Consider the following 24,687-nt stretch of genomic DNA (forward strand, 5'->3'; position numbering starts at 1 on the left):
TGCTGAGAAGCTTAGCGATCGTCTAGGACCCGTCCACGCCGTCCAACATGCCGCGTCTGGGGCACCTGCATTTCCGTTTGGCCCGGTAAAGAAGTCAGTTGGACGATCTCCTTCCTTTCATGTGTTCGGTCCATATCAGGGCACACTGCTCCACCCAGACTAGTTGTTGGCATCTATTGACATTATTTCCTATATCCTTCGCACATGCCCTAAGCTGTGGATCTTTCTTGCGGAGAATACCTTTAGTGTTGACTCCTCCTTTGTGCATACAACAAAGCCAAGCCACATCCCACCTGACCTACTCAACCTATCTGACCGTTCGACAACGTCCTGTCACACAGTAGCCTGCTTATTGGCGCTCGACAAATCTTTGGGCGGTCACTGGATCTTACAGAGCACGAGACCGAAATTGCTTCGTTGCAGGCGCGATTCGACGATTTGTTGCTTGCCGGCCATGGTCTCTTGATGAGCTGAGAACAGAACTACGTCCGATCATCTTATCGGGCCGCTTCAACTCGCATACGACGGTCTGTTGCAACCATGGCGCCCTACGATATGGCCATTATAACCTCTGCCCTGGAAGGGCGTTCTATCAACAAGCCGTACGACCCAACCTTGGACAGCATGGATCCGCTCAAACCCGTCTATAAGGCGGGGCTCATTCCCCTCGGCATATTCGCCATGATGAGTTTATTATCAGTTACGGCCTTGCTCGGATTTATCACTCAACGAATGATATCGTGGCGGAGACACTACAGACAATACGTCGGATACAACCAATACGTTATCCTCATCTACAACCTCTTAATCGCAGATCTGCAACAATCAATCGCTTTCTCGATCTCCTTCCATTGGCTTCGAATCAACAAGATCGCGGCACCTACTGGCGCATGTTTCCTGCAGGCCTGGTTCCTACAAATTGGGTAAGCATTATCCCGTCCAATATGTCTGTGAGATAGACACTGACTCTGTATACTCGTGTTCAGAGATGTCGCGAGCGGTTTTTTCGTCCTCGCAATCGCGATACACACCTGGTTGGGCGTGGTCAAGGGATACAAAATGCCATACTTTTGGTTTGTGGTGTCAATTCTCTCGATTTGGGCCTTCGCATTGTTCCTCACGGTGCTTGGACCGGCGCTCTACCAGGAGCGATACTTCGCTCGTGCTGCAGGATGGGTAAGCATACCTCTCTCCGACTTCCTTGTACCCGGGAGCTGTTTGGACTGACTTTGAGTAGTGTTGGGTTTCCTCCAACTACCAAGAAGAAAGACTTTGGCTTCATTACCTGTGGATCTTCGTTGTGGAGTTCGGAACAATCATCATCTACGCCCATGTCTTCTTCCACCTCCGCGGCCGCATCCGGAGTATCATCGCGAACGATACTAGCAAGCTCACGCGCGCGACCAAGTTCATGGTCATGTACCCTTTCGTATACGTCCTCCTCACATTGCCCATCGCCGTGGGTCGCATGGTAGCGATGACCGGTCATCAAATGCCAGAACTCTTCTACATCGTGGCTGGCTCGCTTCTCACATCGTGCGGCTGGATCGATGCGCTCTTGTACACTTTGACACGGCGGGTTCTAGTCTCCGGAGACTTGAGCACAGGGCACTACAACAGAACCGTCACTGCGACCCTCACGAACGCAGCACGACCAGGGGACGACGATCATTACGGCCTACATTCCATGAGCAACAAAGAACCCCTCACATCCACTGCCCGCACCGTTACCATAGTAGGTGGCAGCAACAGGCTATCAAGAATAGTGGACCACCGCCGCGGGCGCAGTTACACAACGCGGTCACGACTCGAAGACACGTTACACGAGGACGATAGTCCAACACGTGCAGGATCACAAGATTCGATAATTAAAAACACACCCACAGGGCACGGCATCAGTATCGTCACAGAGACAAGTGTGCAGGTGGAGACTGCTGATGACAAAGAGTTTGAAGCGGGAAGGCCACGATCGAAAGACTGGAATGATGAATACAGTCGAAGGTCGTCATGAGGCGGGTATACTTTCACCCTCGGCCTGGTCCTCCTCAAAGTAACGATGTCCGTTGCTCGCAGAAACAACTGCACTACACACCGACCCCGTTGTCTCACCTTGACTCGATACTACTTGTACACTATCGTTTGTTCGGCACGAAAAGCGTAGGCGTTGGAGTGGCGCGACTTCTTGTTTCCTTTGTTTTTAAGCCATGTTGTACTACACTGTCTACCAAGAGGTAGCATTGAGATACCCGAATACAAACAACAACTACAATTCCAAACGTACACTCATTCAGTTTCATCTCATACTCCGTAATGTCTCCATGTCCGAGAGTGATGTAGTATCGCAGTAATGTCTACGCCGATAGAAGACAGTTGTACCATACCCGTCAACACCGACTGCCAGTCCTGACTCTATCAGCCAGTTTTGATGTGAACCTACAAGCGTCAAGCCCATACGTCCACAAAACAACGTGACCGGTCAATCCAATATCCATTCCACGTTTCACGTTATCGAAAGTACTAACCTTGCGAAGTTCTTAGCAGATACTCGGAGTGCGGTGCGAGGCTCCTCGCGAAACCTTACGCCTAGTGTATCCCGACGAACGACGGAGTGCTCACCGAATTCCAAGACAGCGTTACGCTAAGCAGTCCCGAGGTCCAGATAGATTGCATTTGCATCCTATGTTCGTATTACGGATATGCCTCCTATGTTGCACGAAATGAACACCGACTTGAAGGATGCTGGCGCCGGCTTCGTAGAGAAGCTTTCGAGAGCCACTCCACCGAAGGGAAAAAATGCACGTTTACCTACAGCCAGTAGTAGCAGTGAATGACCCGAAGGTCTGTATTGCATTCAGAATTTGCTATTTTCGTCTCAGCACTAATGTATGGTGCAGCCCTCTTTTCAGTTTCATCCTTGATCGGGGTGGAGCAGAGTATGCCTTAGAAGTGTTTGCAGTGGTCCGGGTTTTGAAGCCGACAAAACAAAGGGTATTGCGTGAAGCGAGCATGAGAAAGCATACTGATCGCTTACCTTACATAACACGCACCATTCATCACCTAGACGGACAGGGTTAAGCTATGGTAGTACGCGTGGTTCATGGTGGCGATCGCAATAGCTGGAAGTCCGACAGTATGCTGCTTGACGAGGTGTCGCATGTGAAGAAGGCGGGGCTGGAGGAATAAGTCATGGCGCGCTTCTAGCACTCGGTAAGAATGGTAATGGCGGGCGTTGGCTGCAGGTGTAAGCTTTCATGGCGAAGATTTTGGGGACATGGTAAGGAATAGATCGATGTACCGCAGTCTACATTCCCACCAAAACGAACGTTCATAAGAGTACTGAGGCAATGTAGACTTATTCGTTATTCTTAACTGACATTACCCCCTGTCGAGTGCATAGGTACACGCCCAAGTCATTCCGTGAATGCTTTGTTGACTGAAGACAGCAGATAGTAGAAGTTGGTGGAGCGTCTCGGGCGATGATAACGGTTCGACTTCACACTTCAAGACAAGACACTGCATGTACTGGGATTGGAGGATGATGTTTATTGGCGTGAGGGGTCACTCAAAGCCATTTTGGCACACCACTGTATCTGCACCATGACATCGCCGGTTTCCATGCGTAAGAAAGTGCAGAAGGAGAATAATCGAGAAGTCCGAGAAACCACGCCGTTGACCATCCGTATCCCATTTTGCCAGCCAATCCACCCGGAGCCACCTGTCCACGTCTAGATGTAGGTCTCGTAAGGTACGGGTGTGATGTTCTCCGGCTTCTGCTCCTTGAGGCTGACAATGTGCTCGGCGCGGGGCTGTGCGGGCTGGCGCTTCATCTGTTGGGGCTCGCCAGTCTCCTTGGCCTTTTGTTGCTTGGCGAAGTTGAGCTTGACGCGCTTGAGGAAGTCCTCTCGTGAGCGGGAGTGGCGGACGTGCTCGATGCGGACGTTGATGCGCTTCTCCATGTATCGGTTGCCGACTTGCTTCTGGAGGATGACACCGACGGCGGACTTGGTGACGTTGTAGACGATACCGGTCTTGCCGTGGTAGACCTTGTAGGGCATACCCTTCTGGACGGCACCTGTTTTGCGTAAGTCCTCCGCTTCATCCGCTGTCGCTGTGGATCTGGGGTTTCGTACCGTTGGCTACGACATCGACGATATCACCGACCTTGTACTGCTTGAGGTAGGTCGAGAGCGGGATCATTCCCTTTTTCTTGAAGTCCCTAGAGAAACTGTCGCAGCGTCAGCAATCGTCGCATGAATAGAGTGCGCCTTTGACATAGAGTGCGCCTTCGACTCAGACTGCGGTCTGGTCTCGTCGCATGGGGAGTCGCAAGGGGAGTCGCAATCATTCCAACTTACGCATAGCGCGTACCCGCGCGGAGACCGGCTGCGTGACCCATTGTGTGTTTGAAGTTGGGCTGGTGGTTAGTAGCTGAGCTGAGCTGTTGTTATGTTCGACTCTTGGATTTTGCCAGCCGGCGCCCGGTGGTGGGGGCACGGACCACCCGCGTGGTCAATGCGTCGCTAAGCGAGGTGTGCGCTTTGGCAATATTCTTCTTTCTCGTTATCGCAGACTCAACCATCGACAACCACAATGGCGCCTCCCCGATCCTACTCCAAGACGTACAGCGTCCCCCGTCGTCCTTTCGAGTCCGCTCGTCTGTATGTGCAACCCCATGGCCACTGAGCGAGAGCGTGCTCCGCTTATGTCTGGGACACAAGTTAATGTTGGGTTAGGGATACTGAGCTCAAGCTCGTCGGCGAGTATGGTCTCCGCAACAAGCGCGAGGTCTGGCGCGTCCAGTTGACTCTGTCCAAGATCCGTCGTGCCGCTCGGTGAGTGCTCATTGTTCTCGTCTGCACAATTGATGCGCAGGCCGCGACGTACGAATTCGCTAACATTTCGCAGTTCGCTTCTTACTCTTGACGAGAAGGACCCCAAGCGTCTCTTCGAGGGTAACGCTCTCATCCGCCGTCTCGTGCGTGTCGGTGTCCTTGACGAGTCCCGCATGAAGCTCGATTACGTCTTGGCCCTCAAGATTGAGGACTTCTTGGAGCGCCGTCTCCAGACCTGCGTCTACAAGCTCGGTCTCGCCAAGTCCATCCACCACGCTCGTGTCCTGATCCGCCAGCGCCACATCCGGTATGCATCCGCCCGCAATCGCTCAAGAAGCGCGCGACTAACAGTATCACAGTGTCGGCAAGCAGATCGTCAACGTCCCCTCCTTCATGGTCCGCCTCGACTCCCAGAAGCACATCGACTTCGCTCTGACCTCGCCATTCGGTGGCGGCCGCCCTGGCCGTGTCAGGAGGAAGAAGGCCAAGGCCGCCGAGAAGGGTGGTGACGAGGACGCCGGCGAGGAGGACGAGGAGTAGACTTGACGCCAAAAGGAATGATTCATGGACGACAGGCGTTAGGCACGATGGGATGAATCTCTTTGATAGTCATCCTGTCCTGGAAAGCACTATATCCCTTGTGGGTCTCGGCTGGTGGATGATCTACATATACTTCACGTAGACACTGCCCAAAAATTTTCAACTGCCATCGTCTGTCTTAGTTCACTTACAATGCCCGTGGGAATGTAAATGATGCTTGTCCACCTACGGTTTGTAGGATCTCACAACACCCTGCAGCCTACATTGATGCTACGTCTTATCATTTACTCGTTGTTGTCCTAGTGTAGGCTGCAGGCCTACTCAGTTCTTTCTTGTATGATGTGCCAGTCTCACCTCATTCATGGAAAATTCCGAACACTGTGGAGCCTACATCAAGACAAAAACATGCAGAGTAGGTGACCTAACGTTAATGTAGGCTCCCGACCTATTCAGCATTTTCTTGTACTAGGTGGTCTGGCTGACGATCTTGCAACGATGTCTGCCCTGTGGCTGAGTCGTTAACAAACCCCAAGCTATCTGCATAACGTTTGACCAGCTCGCTGCATTTTGCATCAAACTATTGATGAGCCTAATACCTCCCGTATCTTGACCCTACCACATGCACACATCACAACTCAAGCAATCGACAGGTGTCAATACGTTCTCACAACACCGGCTTTCGACCACTATGTCTCGATGTGCTCTTCCTTATTGAATAATGCTAGTACTCAGAGTCATCGGTATACAACCGCGTCTGCGGGCTAGGTCTCTTTCCCTCCAGCGACAGCCCAGCCGCAACCCTCTCCTCGCCCACCTTGGCCCTCGCCTCCTGCATAATCCACAGTCCAGAACTAGTTCCCAGCCGTGTCGCGCCAGCCTCCAGCATCTTGACTGCCGTGTCCAAGTCCCTGACCCCACCACTCGCCTTGACCTCCATCTTCTTCTTGCCTATTTTGGCCGATGCGAGGTACTCCGCCGCGGCCACCATGAGCTGCACATTGGGCAGGTTAGCGCCCGGTCCGTTGAAGCCAGTGGATGTCTTGATGAAGTCGAAGCTAGCAGCAGCGGCAAGATGAGATGCAGCAAGGATTTGCGCGGAGTTCAATTGCGAAGTTTCGAGGATAAGTTTGAGTGTTGTGGGGGCAGGGCAGAGGCTTCGTATGCTAGCCAGTTCTCTGTAGATTGCGCTGTAGTCTGGGATATCGTCCGTGTCTTCCTCGCTAAAGTCGCTGGCGTTGCTGCTTCCAGCATTCTTCGCCGTGTTGGCAGCGGTGATGCTGTCGATTGCTGAGTCACGAGCACGCTCTAACGGTGGAGAAGCCGGTCGGTTGTGCTTGGTGAGGAGGGAGTAGTTGAGGACGACATCAAGTTCCCTCGCGCCTGCTGCTACGGCGGCACGTGCTTCTCGCAGCTTGTAGTACGTGTCTTGGGTTCCTTCGTGGAAGCCTACAACGCAGGCTACAAGCACGTCGGTGCCTTTGAGGTTGGAGACACAGCGTTGGACATAGTTCAGGCGAACACAGACAGACTGAGAATCTTGTCAGCTTGGGTTTTTCTCGGGAGCGGTGAGATGTAGCACGTGTCCCAGCTCCAAACTCTAAGGGTGCGACTGTGCCTCATCCCGAAGAAACTCCACCACAACTGCAGAAGCACATACCTTGAAGTTCTCCGTCCTGGCCTCAGCGCAAAGCCCATCGATCGTCTTTGTCGTCGCGTCCAACTTGAGTACCGTGTGATCCACCGTCTTAGCCAACTCCTTCAGCGCCTCATCTCCATTCCTCATCCGCGGGCCCTCGTAAACCTTCCTCGCCCTCTCTCCACTTTCCACCTCTTTCAATACATTCTTAATCGTCTGATCAATTTGCGTTTTCCATTCCTGGTTCGTAAAACGATCCGTCATTATCTCGATGGGGTTCGATTTGTCGTCGCAAAGATCCGGGTTGGCGGCGAGGAAACCGCGGATCAAAACTTCGGATTCCGTCAGAGGGATGGGGTGGGGGTTAGTTGGAGCTCCCGCGCCTGCTGTGGATGAGGTGGACATTTTGAACGACGCGCTTGCAAATGTTTGTTTATTGATCTTGTGATTGTCCACTGATCTATTTTAGTGGCTGTCGAACCGTGAGCCGCGGATGCGCGAGCGAACGAGAGGGCGAGTGGAAGTATTGACGATGACGTGGGGTGGCTTGTTCTCGACTCGTGTCCAATCGTTAATTGAAATAAGCACTTTAGGCGAACGGTTATGCAGCGGCGTTGCCTCCTGGTCTTTAAGATAGAGGTGGCTGTATCGACGCCTATTATGTAGGAATCTTGAAGTTGGCGGAGGTCGGCGTTTTGCTCGTCATGTGGCTGCTTGTAGGGAAGGTGCTATGAACTGGGTAGGGGTCTCGGCCATGCTTCCCCACTTGGAGAGCAGAATCATTCTGCCAAGAATGGTGTCCTTCTTTTCTAGGTAAGAAGCACATCTCTTTGCGATACTAGTAAGTTGTGACCGGTTCCATTCCACGCGGGGTGGTACAGTACCCGTATACAACCTGGTGTCAAGTGTAGACGGAACTTGATCACGTCAGTGTACGATACATAGACATAGAACCTGCGTCTGCATGTTGTTCACAAGATAATGTTGGATCACTTCTTTGTATGCGAAACGAGTGTGAGGAATTGACGCTTGATTTACAAAGGACCGCTAGCATGCGTAGGTATCCTCGATTGCAAGCCGGTCCTCACCTCGGACGACTGATCCAAAGGCTCTGAAATGCTATCTCTCCTCCCACATGCATGTACATGAAAGCTGAAAGACCATGCCGAACAAAAGGAAATAGATTCGAGGAAAAGGGTGGTCCATCAGCGCTGAGATATCCGGAACTCCCGTTTTTGTGACTTTTGCATTGACTCGAGTCGAAAGATCCCTCTTCTATCCTGCGGTCGAGTCGATCGGCGCCAATGAGATCTACACCCCTAAGCCATGATAGTCGTCATCGTAACCCATCAATCCCCGCTGTCATCACATCGACGAATCGTCTACTTCCTTCGGAAAGAGCAGCCCTCGGTCAACCGCGCCTTGCCACCAGTGGGCTGGCACCTGTGAATGCGTTAGCCCATGCCCTGTATCCATATCCATTTGTTCCAAACTTACAGGACCTGCGAGCAGCCCTGGCAGACGACGACTGTGTTGGCGTGCGAGAAGACGGTGGTGATGGTGAAGCATCCGGGGCACTTGACGTCCATGAAGAAGGATCGGGGAGCGGGCACGAGGGTCTTGAGCTTGTGCTTGCGGGCCTCACTACACGCTTGTTAGTCGGAGGTCGGGGGCGAAAGGGCGGGAATGTATGCGTACGCGGCCGGGGAGGGGTTGAGAAGGTCAACTGCGAGAACCTGGGATACTGTTAGTCCAAAGTCCTCATTGAGATAAATTTTGCGCAGGGCGAGGCGGCGAGAGGTTGCGAATTGAAGATGCTGTGGCAAACTCCGGGCGTCTCGTGTGCCTACTCAGAATCCTCTCGCGCGACCGTCCAGACCCTCGGGAACTCGAACTCACCATTGTGACGATTTATGGAGAGTCTTTTGGTTTGGTTGTTTGTCGTTGATGGCTTGTCGATGATTCGGGCGCGAAAGTCACGTAGTAGAAGGGGGGGTTGCTCGTTGACAAAATCGACCATTGTGCACCAAGCGAGCTGCGCTAGTGGATCTTGGCGGCCCGTGCACACTCCAGGGGACTTCCACAGGATCTCTTCCCCGGATCAACATAGTTTCACAATGCTTTGCAACATTTTAGTCTTTTTTCTGACGCTGTTGTTCTTTGACTGCAATACGGAACGTTTGTGTTGTTGTGCTGCGTGTTGTCCAGTCTATGACGAAAGCTCGCTCCAGAGCGGCAAGATGCCCACGTGAACTAAACATGAGCAGACCGCCACTAGGGGTGGCTACATTTCGTGATGCTTCGTACAAAGAGTATATAAGAGTAGGTGTGTACATTGCCATCGAGGCTATCTACTTGTTAAGATCAATACTATGTATGCTCCAAAATGCGACACATACTCAAGCCACCCGTGTACTCTTGGCCGCTCGTCCTTGAGTATAGTGAAGCAGCTAATTGCTGACAAGCCCTTTGTTCGGGACCTTTTCAGTTTACAACGTTGAAATGGAGTGAACAATTGCAACTGGACTGCATGCAGCTACACCACACTCATTGCTTCACCTCTGATTGCACAGCAAAGTGCATCTCCAAAACTAGAAGTAAACGAACATGTCCCAATCGGACCGATTCACAGGTATGATGCATCCAAGCACACGACACGATTGAGCTTCTCAAGGCAAAAGTTCGGGAGAGCTCTGACTGGTCAGAAGTCGTGCCGCGGAATCTGTGGAGCACTCTGCCTTTGACCGGGCATGTGAGAACAGCAATCACAGACTCTCTGTGTGGTCATTTGGTCTAGCTGAACTCGACTGAGCGCTAAAGTGCGAGGTATTGCCCCATTGCATCTGGGGTGACTTCCCTTTTACCCCACTTAGCGTCATTTCCAAGCTCGTCGTATTGACATCGTATAGACTGCGACTGCATATAAGTACGAGGAGGAAACAACAAAGAGTGAAAGAATAAACAATTCATCCAATTCACCGGCGATTTGTATCTCAACATGGCGGCGCAGCAGAAGAGCACGCAAGAGATAGAGAAGGCGAAGAAGCTCAACCATGTACCCTGGGACGAGGAGTACGAGAAGATGATTTCGGGTATGCTGTATGTATACACATTCTACTGTCCGCGATGAGTTAAAACCACCTCACAGCCTTCTCTTCAAGGAATAAACATGCACACCATTGAAGGGGAAACCCGATACCATGAAGCCTACATCAACACTAGATCTTCCTCTCTACCTAGCATTATCTTGATATAGACTGCAGGCATATGTTTCCATAGCACAAAATACTTACAAACCCCCAGCTACAACGCCTTCACCCCGTCCCTAAACGCCGCCCGCTTCAAAGCCCGCGCCTTCGCCCACAGATACAACACATGGTTCCCCGACCCCGCCACAACCGACGAAAGCAAGGGTTTTGACATTCTCGCCGCAGAGCGCCTGAAGATGCTCAAACAGATCATCGGCCATGTGGCTGACGATGAGATCTTCATTGAGCCCCCTTTCAACATCGACTACGGCTGCAACATTTCCCTAGGCAAACGTTTCTACGCAAACTTCAACCTGACTATTCTGGATTGCTCGCTCGTTACCATAGGGAACCGGTGCATGTTCGGCCCTAATGTGTCGATTTTTGCCGCGACGCATGAGATCGAGGTGCAGTCGCGAAAGGACAATATCGAGTATGGAAAGCCAGTTGTGGTTGGTGATGACTGCTGGATTGGGGGTAATGTGGTTATTCTACCTGGAGTTACGATTGGCAGGGGAGTTACTGTAGGGGCTATGAGCGTGGTGACAAAGGATGTACCGGATTTTTGTGTCGTCATGGGACAGCCGGCGAAGGTAGTTAAGAAGGTGGCAGAAATTCCGGCGGAGGAGGGCGACGTTATGGCTTCTTAGAAGCTTAGGATTCGACGAAGGGAATACGTCTTTCAACGGGCACAGCATCACTTAGATTCCAAGACAGCATGGTGTAAAGAGCGTGAGCTGTTGATTATGTTCTATCCAAAGTGACATCCAACTCGCCCTGAAAATTCAGTCAACTCAGCTCATCTATTCAAGAAGCTCTCGCTACCGGGAGCGTGAACGCATGTAGACCCCGCCAAACCAAAGAAAGAAGTGAAGAAAGTCAGCGCCGAAGCTGGACTGGAGCAAACATGTACAATAAAAGTATAAAAGCGTTGAAGCGTATAAAAGGGATCGAGGGGAAGGTCTATGCAGGGAGCACTACTCGCCAATGCGCACTCCCGTCCTGAGTATGCGTCCTATCCAAATGGACTTGGACCAGCACCAAACAGTTTGCCACCTTTTCCTGAGAAGCATAGAACTAGCAATGGATGAAGATACGAAGGATGTTGACGATGCGAATATGAAGGCGGTGGTACGATCACGAGAAGTGTGGGATGGTGCGCGTCTATCCAGAGATGAAGTAGCGTTCGATTTGACCGAGTAGTTTGTGGTGGAATGCGGTCGGAATCAATGGCGGGAGTGTTGTATTGGCCTAGAGGATTGTGCAACCGCCGCTCTTGTCTTTGCTGGTCTTGACTTGCAGAGCGACGCGGGCGGCTTCAGTAAACGCTTCGTTCACACCTCTATTCTTCATAGCGGAACATTCTACACCCGTTAGATATCTGCCATGGTTCCGAGACGTGGCTTGGCTTACCCAGGTACCGCAGTGCCTTGATCTTCTCCGCTACGCGCAGACCCTCGTTGTAGTCGATGCATGGTTTCTCAGGTTGCTGGTCGTCGGCGTCGTCGTCCTCCTTCTTCCGCAGGTCACACTTGAGTGCCACTAGAACGAGCTTAACGCCGGGGCAGTTCTCTGCTATTTCGCCGACCCATTTCGTTTCCACGTTCTCGAGCGAGTCCGGTGAGTCGACCTGTGCCGTGTGAGTTGCGAGTTGAACAGCATAATGTCGGATGACCGTACCGAAAAGCAGAGCATGATCGCGTGCGTGTCATCGTAGCTCAATGATCGTAGCCTATCAAATTCTTCTTGCCCGGCGGTGTCCCATAAGCTGAGCTCAACGTGTGTGTTGTCGATGTAGATGTCTGTCGCACCGTGTCAATCGTGTTTGTAGAACTTGCAGATAGGCGCACAAACCGTGTACATAGTTCTCTGTAGTAATTGTTAGCGACACGAATAGATAGTGTGAGGCGCGCCCTTACCGAATACTGTGGGCTCGCTGAGAGGGCTTCATTAGCCTCATTCGTATCTCAATACCAGGTACAATACTCACTATACTGTTGGAAAGTAGCTACCACAAAGTCAGCAAGCTGCGGAGATGGCAGAATAGCGATGTTACATACCCTCTTGTGAAGACATTCAGTAATGAGGTCTTGCCGCATGCACCGTCACCGCTGGAATTACGTTAGCTTGTTCTGTCGCATCACGCCTCGGTCGCCCAAACAAAGAGGCATCCCCGCATATAGCAGACGTACAGAAGCACCAGCTTGCGCTGCACAGACTTTGTTCCACCGCACATGGGCATCGTGAAGGTCGGAAGGAGAGTCGGCGATTGGGTCGTGTCGTCGGGTCAGGGACGAGAGGCGCGCGCGCGTTGGTGCAACAAAGGACGACGGTCGCGGTCGTGGCAGCGGATGTGGTGAGGACGAGAGCGAGAGTCGCACCGGAGACTGGTAACGGATGATGATAAGGATGTGTGAGGTAAGAGGGAAGCCGGGGGGGATCCAGATGCTGGGCTGGAGATGCAAGCGATGGATGGATGGAGTTGAAGATCCACACGTCGCTAAGACTAAGCCCGAAAGGTCGATTGGCACTGCTCACCTCCGCGACCACTCCACGGCTTCGACGCTATCCATTTAGCAAGCACCACGGACGCGGGGCGATGTGTTTGCCGGCTGAGCCAAAGAATTATTCGCCCAAAGTCATCTTAGAGAGCTGTCAAACTTGTTAGTGTTCCTGGGGAAACGGCCGCGAGCAAGTGCCAGCGACAGAACCTCGGTGCACAGGCAGCAAGGAAGATTTGATCGATGAGACTAAGACGACGGCCAGGACCGTGAACCGAGTTAAGGGATCTGCTAGTGACGGCGAGTGGTTGAGAAGAGATCTGGGATTCTGGGATAAGGATGCCCGGGGTCTGAGCCTTCTCCACAGCTGGAAGCCGGACCGAAAAAAGAAGGTCGCGAACTTAGCATATGCTGTCTAATGCATCAGTCGCAAGCCTACTGCACGCCACTATGCTCGAATATTGCACAGCCTCGTCCAGACTCTGTGCGACTTTGAGGCTTCATAAATGTCCCTGTTCACAACCGGAGATTTACTCAAATGTCGGAGTGTTAGATTCATCATTGCGTCAGTGCGCCGGGAGATGAGATGGAGGAGCCGGAAAATGGCTTGGAGCCGATTGCTGTAGGAACCAAATCGATCGTAAGTACAGATCGTAATGACATAGTTGTGCAATGTTGGTAGGAGATTCGAACGCGCAGCCTCAAGACCGCCTGATGCATTTCTTCAGAGAGAATGGAGTGAATGTTGCGATGCATGGCAAGGATACTGCAGCTGGCTGGGTCTGGGAGCTTAGCCCCGCGAAAGTGGGGCTCTTCCGCAGGCACCTACCGCCGCCTCACGTAGGCAAACAAGTCGCGAGAGCTCCAGACAACTCCACACCGCAAACACCTCTATCCACCGAATTAATAGCACAACGCACGCGTCTCACTCCAACTTGAGAACACGACTGTGGTCCAACTAAACCATCACCGACGCCACAACCATGTCTGACGATGACGACTTCATGCAAGACTCCGGCGAGGAGGAGTAAGTCGCCATGACATCCAGGCAATATCCTTTCTGACAAGCTGTAGGTACGACTTCGAGTACGAGGACGACGATGACGAGCAGAGCGGCGACGTCGACATCGAGAACAAATACTACAATGCGAAGCAGCTAAAGGCCGACGACCCCGAGGCAGCCATAGACGAATTCCTGGGGATGCCCGCGCTAGAGGAAGAGAAGTCGGACTGGTAGGAAATATGCAGATTTGGGGGAATGGATGTATGCTGACGAACGTATAGGGGCTTCAAAGGGCTGAAGCAGGCAATCAAGCTCGAGTTCAAGCTTGCCCGCTACGACAAGGTAGATACTGCCATCCCGAGCAAGACCTCTAGCTGACACGTACAGGCTGTCGAACACTACAAGGAGCTTCTTACATACGTCAAGTCGGCCGTCACGCGTAATTACTCGGAGAAGTCCATCAACAACATGCTCGACTTTATAGAAAAGGCCGCAGAAGACACCGACGCATATCGCTGCATGGAGAACTTTTACGCCCTGACCCTCGACATCTTCCAGAGCACCAACAACGAGCGGCTCTGGCTAAAGACAAACATCAAGCTGGCGAGGCTATGGTTGGATAGGAAAGACTACCGTCAGCTTACGGAGAAGCTCCGAGAGTTACACAAGGCCTGTCAGAGGGAGGATGGAACAGATGACCCGAGCAAAGGCACATACTCATTGGAAGTCTACTCGTTGGAAATTCTCATGTATGCCGAGACCAGGAACAACAAGCGGCTAAAGGTAAGGCTCATCTGCATTGAGATTTACCTGCATTATCTCTAACATTAAGACAGGCACTATACCAGCGAGCGCTCAAGGTCAAGTCTGCAGTTCCGCATCCCAAGATTATGGGCATCATCCGTGAATGTGGTGGCAAGATGCACATGAGCGAAGGCAAGTAACCCGTGCCCTAGATACCGGTTCGGTACTAACGGATTGCAGAGAACTGGAAAGGCGCGCAGAGTGACTTCTTTGAGAGTTTCAAAAACTACGATGAGGCTGGATCACTCCAACGAATACAGGTCTTGAAGTACCTGGTTCTCGCGACCATGCTATCGGGTTCAGACATCAATCCGTTTGATTCGCAGGAGACCAAGCCCTACCAGAATGACCCGCGCATCTCCACTATGACGGATCTAGTCAACGCCTATCAGCTAGAAGACATTCACGGCTATGAGAAGATCCTGCAGAACAACCAGGATTTGCTGCAAGATCCGTTCATCGCCGAGAACATTGACGAAGTTACGCGTAATGTGCGCACCAAGGCGGTCGTCAAGCTTGTCGCACCCTACACCCGCTTCACACTAGCCTTTATCTCGAAGCAGCTCAAGATCTCACTTGCCGAAGTGCAGGAAATCGTAGGCTTCTTGATTGTTGACAAGCGGTTGCGCGGCAAGATCAACCAACAGAACGGAACGGTGGAGATTGAAAGTAGCACAGACATGGACAGGGTGCAAGCGATGAAGGAGTGGAGCAGCGCCATCGGATCCCTATGGCAGACGGTGCTGAACGAGGGCGAAGGTTTCAAGTCGGACGAGAGCGGTTCGCAGTTCACGCCTGGTGGTGGCGGGCCCCAAGGCATGAGCGGCTGGAACTCAAGCTCGATGGGGGGCAAGTCTGGTCGAGGCAAAGGCAAGGGTCCAGGACGCCTCCCGGGGGTAGTGAGCAAAGGATGACTTGCAGCATCGGTCGCGCGCGGTCCACAAGACGACCTGTAACTGGGTTTCCGGGCAGGGCACGGAGAGTGGGAGTTGCACAGTACCGTCACCGAGGCGTTTCTGACCTGAAATAATTGAGACATGCGGTCAGGTTGCTCAAGAGGGAGACGTGGGTTGGTTCGTCGGGTAGCACCGGGCAAGAGTTCCCGTGCACATGAGCGGTACGCGACTCAACATAGTAGGCGGGCAACGGACATGTTCGGTCACGCAATCGAGTGCAATTACCCACAGGTCAGCAGCGGTGCGAAGTCGTCTGTATGTAACATGGCCTCGTTTTCTCACGGCCACCAGCCAAGGTCCCGATCGCGCGGTCATGGCGGTAGCCTGCCGCCAACTAACGACTCGCCATCTCGATGCCTATGAGCCGTGAATCGTCTATCGATGTGACGCATGGTGATCTGAAGCTTCACTGCACTCGTACACATACGCATCACAGGCGGGTTTCCCAGCCATGGCACTGCGCGCCGGGGAAGCGGGCACAGACGAGGAGGGGGTTGCAAGCGAGCCTCTCAGCTAATGGGAGCGCCCACGCCGTGTCTGCCCTGACTCGCACGCGGCGTGGGATCGGTAACTTGACAAGAGTTTATCTCGGGTGTGCGGGCACTTGTTTTTTCTGTCGCAGAAGCGCCACCAGCCACGGAGCGGCAGAGCGAATCATGCCATGCAGGCGGCCACTGCAACAATACGCCAGAGGGTCGTCTTGGCATGTTGCTCGACGCCATGGGTGCCTCGATGCTGCTGTGTTGAGTGCACTCGACGACGTGATACAGCCTCTGCTCGTCGACGCATGCAACGCCAGCCCTGGGCTTGCAATTGTTCCGGTTGGCGGCGCTGCTCGAGGGCTTGCTACGCCTGGCGAGAGGTCCCATGTCGTCATGCCCGCTGTCTCGTGACTCTGATTCTTCCGCGGCTCTTTGCTCGGCGATTCCATGTTTGATGTGACGGAGCATCAAGAGTGCACTTCAATCTCCAGATGCTAACCCATGAAGACTAGTGGGAGCGGAAATCGATATCACACCCCGGTGTTGGTGGGCAAGCCTAGCCGGGTCGTCTTGGAGCATGTAGCAGGCCTCTGTCGAGCATCTCATAGTACTTGCTTTTGCGCGATGCTCCCTGGCGCTGATTATGTGGAGTGGCATTCCTCTTGTACACCCTCGCGCCCTGCCATGTCTCCCCTCGCAGGTATCCGGTGCAACTGAAATTGGCCGTTTCAGAGCGGCTGGACCAGAGTGTTGCAGACTGTTTTGGTGCCTGGCAGCTTCAATTGCACTTGCACGCGCGAAGATCCCCTCCTGTCTCTCCCATATATTGGCGTGTGCCCCTGGACGCCCGTGAGTATCACAGCAACGACCACAGCCTCCAGCCTTCCGCCGCCGGCCTCTGCACCTACTAAAGACGCTGCTGCCCTCGCCAGCAGCTCGCCGGCGAATTGTTGCTGAGATCGTTTGCGCATTGCCGGATCTGTCGTGGAATCCTTCCATCCAATTACTAGCCACTGAGGCCAGTCACGCCCACGGCCATCAGGGAGCCAACGGAGCGCACACAGCGGGGAACGGACGGTGCCGGCAATCTACACACAATCGCACACACACGCCAAAACACGCATAATAGCAGGACGAGATGAGCAGACAGTCGGTGTTGACGGGCTACCACCCTCACAGCCAGCATCACCCGCATGCACACCTACACCAGGGCCACTATGGAGTTCCGGCTCAGAACCACTACCAAGGCGGCCTAGCGTTTGCTATCCGCGCGCCGGTCCTTGCTCCCGGGAGCTATAATCATCACACTGGCCACCATCACCCAGGCCACCAGCATCGCAACCCCCACCTCAACATGGCCGCGTATCCCTCCGACGACGACTATGCCCACCTGCAGAAGCTGTCGAGCGAGTACGAGCCCGAAGCCACTGTGAGTTGAACTGCGACAATATTCGCCCAAGCGCGCTGACCGCCCAAGGGCCCACTGGTGGGCGAACGCCAAAGCAGCGCTGCCATCACGACGCAATATGCCACCGCAGATCCCGTCTTCCAGGTCAAGACCGCTGCGTTGCCCGCCAAATATGCCTACTTCCGCACCTGCCGTGGCGATGGCCACTGTGGATGGCGGGGTGAGTGCCCATCGCTTTCCTCGTGCTGCTTGCCCGTGCTAATAAGAACAGCAATCGCCTTCACCTACTTTGAGGCCTTGCTGCATGTGGGCGACGTGAGCAAACTGGATCATGAAAAAGGCCGCCTCAACTCGCTGGGCAACTTGCTCTCAAATATCGGCTACTCGCGCGATATCTGGATTGACTTTGCCGAAGAGGCGTTCGAGCTCATGACCAGGCTTGCCGAATCGCTGCGCGCCATGAATGGCCAAGCCGATAGCATTCTCCTGCGTACTTTCAACGACCCGGGCAAGTCTATGGCAATCATCACCTACGTCAAGGTTTGCATTCCACATCTTTCATTATTCGAATTGCTAACTCCCCCTCCAGCTCCTAGCCAGTGCATGGGTGCAGACGCACGCAGATGATTTTATGCACTTTGTAGACAACGGCGACGTCAAAACATACTGCTCCAACTTCATCGAACCCACTCAGTGTGAAGCCGACAACGTTGGCATTGCCGCCCTTGCCGAAGCGCTGATCAAGCCTGCTGGGTTTGGTCTCGAAGTATGGTATCTGGACCGCTCACCAGGCGAAGAGATCAACCGCAGCTTCTACTCAGAACCAACAGACGCCCATCATCGCCCCATCCCCGGTGCGCCCATGTTACGACTGCTTTACAGGCCGTAAGTACACACCGCGCATGGCACTATCTATCGCCTACTAATTCTCCCCAGTGGCCACTACGACATCCTATACAAGGCTGGAGACATACCACAAGTCCAGCACCAGCCTGTTCCCCAACAGCAACCACTTCATGTTGCCCTAGCCAACTACACTGACGAATTCATACCGACCGCTACCAACGTCGGCGACGTCATGAACATGATCCCGGGAATGTACCCCTCTGGTGTCGGTCTAGGCCAGCGATGGCCTTCACTTTCGTACGACTTCAGCCCCAGTCCCACTTCTCATCCTCAGGTTACGCCTGTCCAGCCATACGCCCCGACACCGACGCCTGTAACGCCGGTTAGCACTTCCCACTTGGACTTTGTTACACCACTCCATTCTAGCAACGCAAGCCAGTACAACCCGCCGAGTCATCACAGCATACATCTCGACCAACCTCCTGTGACACTCCCCATACACCCCCCACCGCCACCCGTGAGCATCGACCGAGCAGCTCCCATGGGTGTTGAGAGAGGCGGTCCTTTCCGGCCTTCAATGTACGAGTTAGAACCAGGTTTTGGCTCTTCGATGCAAGTCCAGCCGTTTCAAACGTCAATCTTTCGCAAGTGAGTATCGGCCCGATAATGCCTGTTGACCTAAACTAACATATACGAGTTCTCACTTCAACACGGCGCATTTCATGAATCCCGACTTCGAACCCGAGCAATGGTGTCCGGACGGCGAGTACTCCATAGGGAACAAAGGCCGCCACAAGTCACACTCATCTTGAACACTGTTCTATGCCCGAACTCGACCCCGCGCTTCACTGGTGGCCCTTTCCCGATATCTTAGCGACTACTAGCGTGGCGTTTATCGAGCTTGCTCTACTTTCTCGGCATCCTGCATCATACTTCCACGGCCTCAGCACACTTACGACGAATGACGACCGATACCATATTTAACCTCTTTCGGAATATCGCTCAACACCTCTACACATGCAAAAGCGACGGTACTCACAGTGCCTAAGTTCGGGCTATTTGGCCACCCGCAGATGCTTCCAATCTAGCATCCATCCACGACCTATTTCCATCAAGCGAGGGCGGAGTACTGTACCTTCTTTCTTCCTTACAAGCCAAACCCGCAAGGATCTACGACCGTGACGAATACCAAAGACTATCTGCCTCAGGGTGATCGACTTTAGAGTTGAACATCTTTATTGGTTTCTGTCTGTTCCATTCTCCCATGGCATTATTAGCGATCACTCATCACCTTCGACATATTTTAACCATACACCTTCTCTCAGTTTAATACAAACACTATTCGGTATGCACGGTCTTTCCATGACTATGATTGCCGCGCCCCACTACGCTGGAAAACCCATGATTGCGGCACAGAACCTGTCTGCGTCTGCTCTTCAATCTCTTGGCCGAACGAACTGTTGCGAGCCCCCACGAATACCTTCGTTGAGAATCCTACATCTTCCAGATGTACCTCGGCCTGCGTCCGATCAGGACATGGCATGCCCAGGCTGCGAGGATCCATGTCCCAGAAGCTACACACAGTAGCCATGACCGAGGACAAGGTATCTCTATCACTTTGCAGGCGGCCTTGTCGCCGATGGCATTAGAATGGACAAGGAGGACCGTTAAAAACAAACCAATATAAACCCAGGTATCCCACTTACTGAAGATGACGACGTGATGTATATGTGACTCCACTATGACATGGACCCTGAACAAGGAAACCCACCCTGCGTGCCGCAGAAGCAATTGCAGAGCAGGAGAAAGATCCGAGCCTATGCAACCTCATCACACTATAGTGTATCCCGCCAGTCTGGCTCTTTGCAACCTCGACCCAGTCGTCGGCGAAGAATCTCAACCCCATTCCCATTCCTCATTCCCAAGCCAATATACCGAATCATTATTCCCAACAAGATCCAGCCCCCATGTTACATATCTCACACCTCGGCACGCATAAGATCGGCGGTTAAAATAATAATCTCCACTCCCTTTTCTCCTCCCCCATTCATCGGACGATGACGCCCTGCCCTGTCACTCTGCAATACTCTGATCCTTTGCATGTTATAAACGGTCTAAACGCCCGTCTCCGTCCGCCCATCGCAGCAAGATCGAACCATTATGCATGTGCTCGCAGGGATTGCGCAACGCGCGTTGCCCCATACGCGACTAGCCTGGTATAAGAGCTTGTGTGTGGTGTGTGTGTGTGTGTGACGTTGATTACTCATACAAGTACAGTTTTGCTTTTTCGGGGAGATGGGGAAAGCAAGGCAGAGAGAAAATCTGCCTAGGGAGTGCGGATGTCTGAGGAAGGATGCGTGAGTGAAGCTAACAAAAAGGGTTGCAGAAAAGAGTCATGTTTACGATCTCGGAAGCGAGTGGCGGGGGTTCAATGCAAGATACGCGGTTCGCTGAATGAAGCGAGTAGTTGAGGCAGGGGTTTTTGTAATATTGAACTTGTTCTATTGTATGTGTGTGTGCGTGTGGTGTACGGCATTTTCACAGTACAGGGGCAGCGAGCATATGGGCAGCACGAAACGCTATTCGTTCACCGTCTTTTCTGTACGCCTTTTCCCACCACCGGGGCAAAAGGTGTGTGTGTGTTCGTTGAAACAAACAGGATTGCGTTGGCGGCATCTTGGAACGGCTGTTCGCAGGATCGGTGGGAGGGTGGGTAGTAGTTCGATAGTCGGCTGGTTTGGCCCTTGCGAGTCAGGTGTGCAGCAGGAACCACGCTCCACACTATAGCGGGACGGCTGGTATAGGGCCCGCGCGAGGTCGCACATTATGCGAGTATACTCACACCGCTCGAGACATGCCTTGACTCTTGCTCTGTTTCGTCCTGGGGAGAAAAGTGAAGCTTGCGGCTTACGCACCGCGAAAGGAGGAGTTTTGCAATTGCCGGCCGGATGATGAGGTCGTGTCTCACAGCAGCCAACTACATTGCCTCCACCTTTCATCCAAAGGCTGCTCATTAACAGAGAGAGGTCCGTGGAATGAAGCATGAACCTGCGGCGTAAGCCGAACAGTAGCACAGCAGGACGGGCTGAAGAGCTGCGTGATCGAAAACCGGCCGCAGCCTCTGAACTTAGCTTTTCGTCCCGCAGTGCAGCTGACGTTGATCCAAGCGTGATATTGAAGACACGGCGTCGTGCTTGCGCAGTACAATCATGCTCGTCAATAGTAGCACAATTGCGAAGAGGAAACCTGCACGGGCTACCCCGCTCCGTGTGATGACGGCTTGAAGAGGGCTTGGCTATGTGTTCAAGAGAATTGACCCGGGCGTCTTTGTGTTTTTCGCGATACAGTAGCAAGTCCGTGTATACGAATATTCGTCTTCGGGGTCTGACATGAGCAGTCTCGGAGTTCACCGGCTGGGACGCGTAGGCGAAGGATATCAATGCCGCAGTTTTCCGACGTGGTGTTTCGGACTCTTGCCATGTCGTAATGTACCTGCTAGGCGATGAAGACACTAGACGCGTAAACGTACTACATATCGAAGTCTAGTGCTGCGGTTATACCAAGACTGCAGGGGCAAGCATGTGCAGCATCTCTTCCATTCTATGCCACAGGAGCCGTCTTATCGCGAAGAACCTCTGTCGGTATCGTGGCCTTGTACGCAGCCCCGCTATCGTCGGTGCTCAGGACTCGTCAGCTGCATCGGTATCATCCGATTCAGACCCGGAAGTGGCGTCTGTGCCGTCGTTCATCTCCACATCCCCGTTGGTCTGCTTGCGAGTTGCGCCGTTAGCACCCATTCTTCTCTTCGCTCGTGTTTTGGTGCGTTCAGCCCTCTTCTTTTCTTGGCCCTTGAAGTAGTCGTTCTCGTCGCGCAATTCTGAAAGTTGGGAGAATGTAACTTTTTGGATGCGTTGCAGACTTGCAAGCTGCTTCTTCAACTCCTTTACTTCGGCCTGCTGAGCTTTGCCTGAGGAATCGGATGTAGTCGCACTACCTTCGTCCAGCACCATGAAGTCGGCTGTCGAGGCTGAAGCGCCCTTGGGCTGGGCAGCCCAGGAGTCCAGCTCGGCTAAACTCTCCTCCAGCATACTGGCAGGGAAACTGGAGTGCGTAAGAGCTTCCTCGAAGGCGCTTCTTCCCGCAGATCTCTTCTCAGTGGCAGAAACGTAGGGGCTGCGCAGCCGACCCGTCAGCTGCAGGTTCAAGGTATAGTTTGGCGGAATCAGGCCATTTACGCTGCTCGTCAGCCCTGCATCTTGTTTCGGCTTGACAATAGCCTGGATCTTGAAAGTCGGTTCCGGTGCGTTGGGAAAGCCAGTCGGCGGGAGGAATCGAAGGTTTGAGACAGGACCAGGAAGATTGGCAGGGGTGGAAAGATAGTTGGACTTTGCAGTATCCCAGAGTGCTATCTTGCCGCTGGCGTGGCCCGAGATGATTGTTGTGCCGTCCCAGCTAAGGCTCAGACAGAGGGCTCCGCCGAGCTTCTGCGACTCTGCATTGAACCGGCTCTTCGGCGGCGGCTGAATTGGCCGATGAGACGAGGCACTATCTCGGAGGACGTCTATTGAGGTAGTCTTCTGGACGTCATCGTAGAAGTCGATGGTTTGTAGGCTGCCGTCAGCGTAAGCCACATAGAATGCGCGGTCTGCAGGGTCGAGAGTGACTGCAGTCGGTATCTCAGGCAGCAGATATGTGCGTAGAGCTTGGCCATTGTGGTAGTCCCATACTATAGCAGACTTGTCCCCTGATATTGACACGGCGATGTTGGCAGTGCTCGAGCTGTGCCCGCAAGCGATGGACGAGATGGGGCCGCGGTGGGTAGAGAGGGTCTGTATCGGCGAACGCGAGGCGTCGGGAGAGAAGGACAGTATCGTGGGAAGCGCCCATACGTGGATCATGGCATCCGAGGAGCCCGAGAGGAAGAAGTTGGACGACGGGTCGACAACAATACTCGTGACTGGCTGGAGATGGGACGTGGAGGTAGAGACAAGGCGGCCTGAGCAGACCTGAGATATGTATTAGAGAAGTCGCACACTACATGTATCATTCCAAACTTATGACTGACCTCCCAGGCTAGTATGCGCCCGCTCTCAGTCCCCAGCAAGAGCACGCTGTCCTGCGCCGCGAGTGCGATGCTGTGTATCCTCTCCGGGAAGGGCACGAGGGCCTCCTGGTTGCCCTTCTCTCTGCTGTAGACATGGACAATCGCCTTCTCCGACTGCGCAGCGAAGATATGTGAGGCGCTCACAGCTATGCCATTTGGCGCAGCCGCGCTCTTCTTGAGCGCCTGTCTTTGGGCGACGAGCGGCTGGAACTCGTGGACGAATATACCCGCATCTTTGGTGACGCCCGTGTTTGGCTTGGTCGATGCCGATATGGCGGCGACGAATTGTTCGGTGAGCATGGCCGGGCGTGATTGCGGAAGTTCGTTGTCGCAAGTCGAAAGTTGCAAGCTCTAGAAACTTTTTGGTGGAGCATCCAAAGACCGGGGGTCTGTGCACCTAGCCGCGGCATCGTCCGAATCGGGCAACTTGTCCAAAGCCGTGGATTGCGGGTGCCTGGAGAATTACCACGGCCGTCTGAACCTACTCGAGATCCCATCGGAAGTAGCTCTAGACACGACACCCGTCCGAGACACACAGAGCTCCAAATCAACATCCTTCGGCGCATCTTTTTGCATTAGTCGACGTCGCCGCGCAGATTCTGAATGAAAAGAGCGGCGCCTTGCCTGCGGGACCGTTTCGCTGCTGCGTTGGCAATGAGTAGGTCCCGCTAATGCCTGGCGTCGCCATCTGCTATCACGAGGCCGAGACATGGCCCGGGGCTTGACAAAAGCTCGTAAAGCTACCCCGCATACAAGTAGCCTAGCCATCTTGGCCTCAGGTAAGGGCTGACATAGGGCTGTTCAGCCGCGTACCAAGTGGATTCTGCTGCGTCAGCTCGTCGCCTTTTCGTAACATCACGACTTATCGAGGAAGGTGAACTTTAGTGCGGAACTGAAACACGCTCAAATCGCCGGTAACAGTTTTAGTAACATGTGTGGTGTGGTGCGGGAATGTCTATGATCACGGCTACCGAATGCTGAATACCTACCCAGCTACATTCACGGGTAGGCCGACAAAGAACTGCCCCGCGTGAACCCATCGCCAATCTAGATCCCCACACGGACGCCTCGAAGAACTGGAACTACCACGAAAGCTAATGGACTGCTCGCTTCATCCGTTTGGTATTGCTCTTTGCCCAATGAGTACTGACCGGATGCCTGGAGCGAGCTGGCACGAGGTCCATCGGTGTACTCTCGCCTATTGCAACTGTATGGGGCTATGGTCTGGGGGTTCTGCGGACATGGTTCTCGAACAAGCCTCGTGGCAGCCCAAAAGCCAGCCCTGCAGGTCAAAGGCACAGTAGTGCGCAGCCCCGCCCAGCTGGTA

At 53.3% G+C, this 24,687-nt stretch overlaps 10 protein-coding genes across 10 annotated transcripts; 5 read left to right on the forward strand and 5 right to left on the reverse strand.

Moving 5' to 3' along the window:
- Positions 1-540: 540 nt before the first annotated feature.
- On the forward strand, positions 541-1,868 carry J4E86_007575 (uncharacterized protein; the record flags this gene model as incomplete). Its single annotated transcript, XM_051448094.1, has 4 exons — positions 541-923; positions 987-1,176; positions 1,238-1,735; positions 1,851-1,868. The coding sequence occupies 4 exons, from the start codon at positions 541-543 to the stop codon at positions 1,866-1,868; spliced, it is 1,089 nt and encodes a 362-aa protein (XP_051301032.1).
- A 1,857-nt stretch (positions 1,869-3,725) lies between these two features.
- On the reverse strand, positions 3,726-4,396 carry RPL21A (60S ribosomal protein L21A; the record flags this gene model as incomplete). The annotated part of the gene is made up of 3 exons (XM_051448095.1): positions 3,726-4,072; positions 4,131-4,225; positions 4,356-4,396. 3 exons carry the CDS (start codon positions 4,394-4,396, stop codon positions 3,726-3,728), a joined length of 483 nt encoding a protein of 160 aa, XP_051301033.1.
- Positions 4,397-4,590: 194 nt separating this feature from the next.
- On the forward strand, positions 4,591-5,372 carry RPS9 (40S ribosomal protein S9; the record flags this gene model as incomplete). Its single annotated transcript, XM_051448096.1, has 4 exons — positions 4,591-4,658; positions 4,734-4,832; positions 4,906-5,139; positions 5,192-5,372. 4 exons carry the CDS (start codon positions 4,591-4,593, stop codon positions 5,370-5,372), a joined length of 582 nt encoding a protein of 193 aa, XP_051301034.1.
- A 721-nt stretch (positions 5,373-6,093) lies between these two features.
- J4E86_007578 (uncharacterized protein) lies at positions 6,094-7,413 on the reverse strand (the record flags this gene model as incomplete). Its single annotated transcript, XM_051448097.1, has 2 exons — positions 6,094-6,900; positions 7,030-7,413. 2 exons carry the CDS (start codon positions 7,411-7,413, stop codon positions 6,094-6,096), a joined length of 1,191 nt encoding a protein of 396 aa, XP_051301035.1.
- Positions 7,414-8,390: 977 nt separating this feature from the next.
- On the reverse strand, positions 8,391-9,028 carry J4E86_007579 (uncharacterized protein; the record flags this gene model as incomplete). Its single annotated transcript, XM_051448098.1, has 3 exons — positions 8,391-8,451; positions 8,506-8,652; positions 8,859-9,028. The coding sequence occupies 3 exons, from the start codon at positions 9,026-9,028 to the stop codon at positions 8,391-8,393; spliced, it is 378 nt and encodes a 125-aa protein (XP_051301036.1).
- Positions 9,029-10,006: 978 nt separating this feature from the next.
- J4E86_007580 (uncharacterized protein) lies at positions 10,007-10,906 on the forward strand (the record flags this gene model as incomplete). The annotated part of the gene is made up of 2 exons (XM_051448099.1): positions 10,007-10,107; positions 10,312-10,906. The coding sequence occupies 2 exons, from the start codon at positions 10,007-10,009 to the stop codon at positions 10,904-10,906; spliced, it is 696 nt and encodes a 231-aa protein (XP_051301037.1).
- A 601-nt stretch (positions 10,907-11,507) lies between these two features.
- Positions 11,508-12,498, reverse strand: J4E86_007581 (uncharacterized protein; the record flags this gene model as incomplete). Its single annotated transcript, XM_051448100.1, has 6 exons — positions 11,508-11,620; positions 11,670-11,886; positions 11,937-12,058; positions 12,176-12,192; positions 12,317-12,367; positions 12,449-12,498. 6 exons carry the CDS (start codon positions 12,496-12,498, stop codon positions 11,508-11,510), a joined length of 570 nt encoding a protein of 189 aa, XP_051301038.1.
- Positions 12,499-13,740: 1,242 nt separating this feature from the next.
- J4E86_007582 (uncharacterized protein) lies at positions 13,741-15,478 on the forward strand (the record flags this gene model as incomplete). Its single annotated transcript, XM_051448101.1, has 6 exons — positions 13,741-13,784; positions 13,832-13,990; positions 14,042-14,102; positions 14,148-14,543; positions 14,597-14,663; positions 14,745-15,478. The coding sequence occupies 6 exons, from the start codon at positions 13,741-13,743 to the stop codon at positions 15,476-15,478; spliced, it is 1,461 nt and encodes a 486-aa protein (XP_051301039.1).
- Positions 15,479-17,356: 1,878 nt separating this feature from the next.
- On the forward strand, positions 17,357-18,908 carry J4E86_007583 (uncharacterized protein; the record flags this gene model as incomplete). Its single annotated transcript, XM_051448102.1, has 5 exons — positions 17,357-17,431; positions 17,480-17,630; positions 17,682-17,950; positions 18,000-18,295; positions 18,347-18,908. The coding sequence occupies 5 exons, from the start codon at positions 17,357-17,359 to the stop codon at positions 18,906-18,908; spliced, it is 1,353 nt and encodes a 450-aa protein (XP_051301040.1).
- A 3,028-nt stretch (positions 18,909-21,936) lies between these two features.
- J4E86_007584 (uncharacterized protein) lies at positions 21,937-23,660 on the reverse strand (the record flags this gene model as incomplete). The annotated part of the gene is made up of 2 exons (XM_051448103.1): positions 21,937-23,262; positions 23,322-23,660. The coding sequence occupies 2 exons, from the start codon at positions 23,658-23,660 to the stop codon at positions 21,937-21,939; spliced, it is 1,665 nt and encodes a 554-aa protein (XP_051301041.1).
- Between the last annotated feature and the right edge of the window lie 1,027 nt (positions 23,661-24,687).

Source organism: Alternaria arbusti (assembly GCF_024043155.1).
Source record: "Alternaria arbusti strain BMP 1465 chromosome Unknown scaffold_10, whole genome shotgun sequence".
In the NCBI taxonomy this organism is placed as follows: domain Eukaryota; kingdom Fungi; phylum Ascomycota; class Dothideomycetes; order Pleosporales; family Pleosporaceae; genus Alternaria; species Alternaria arbusti.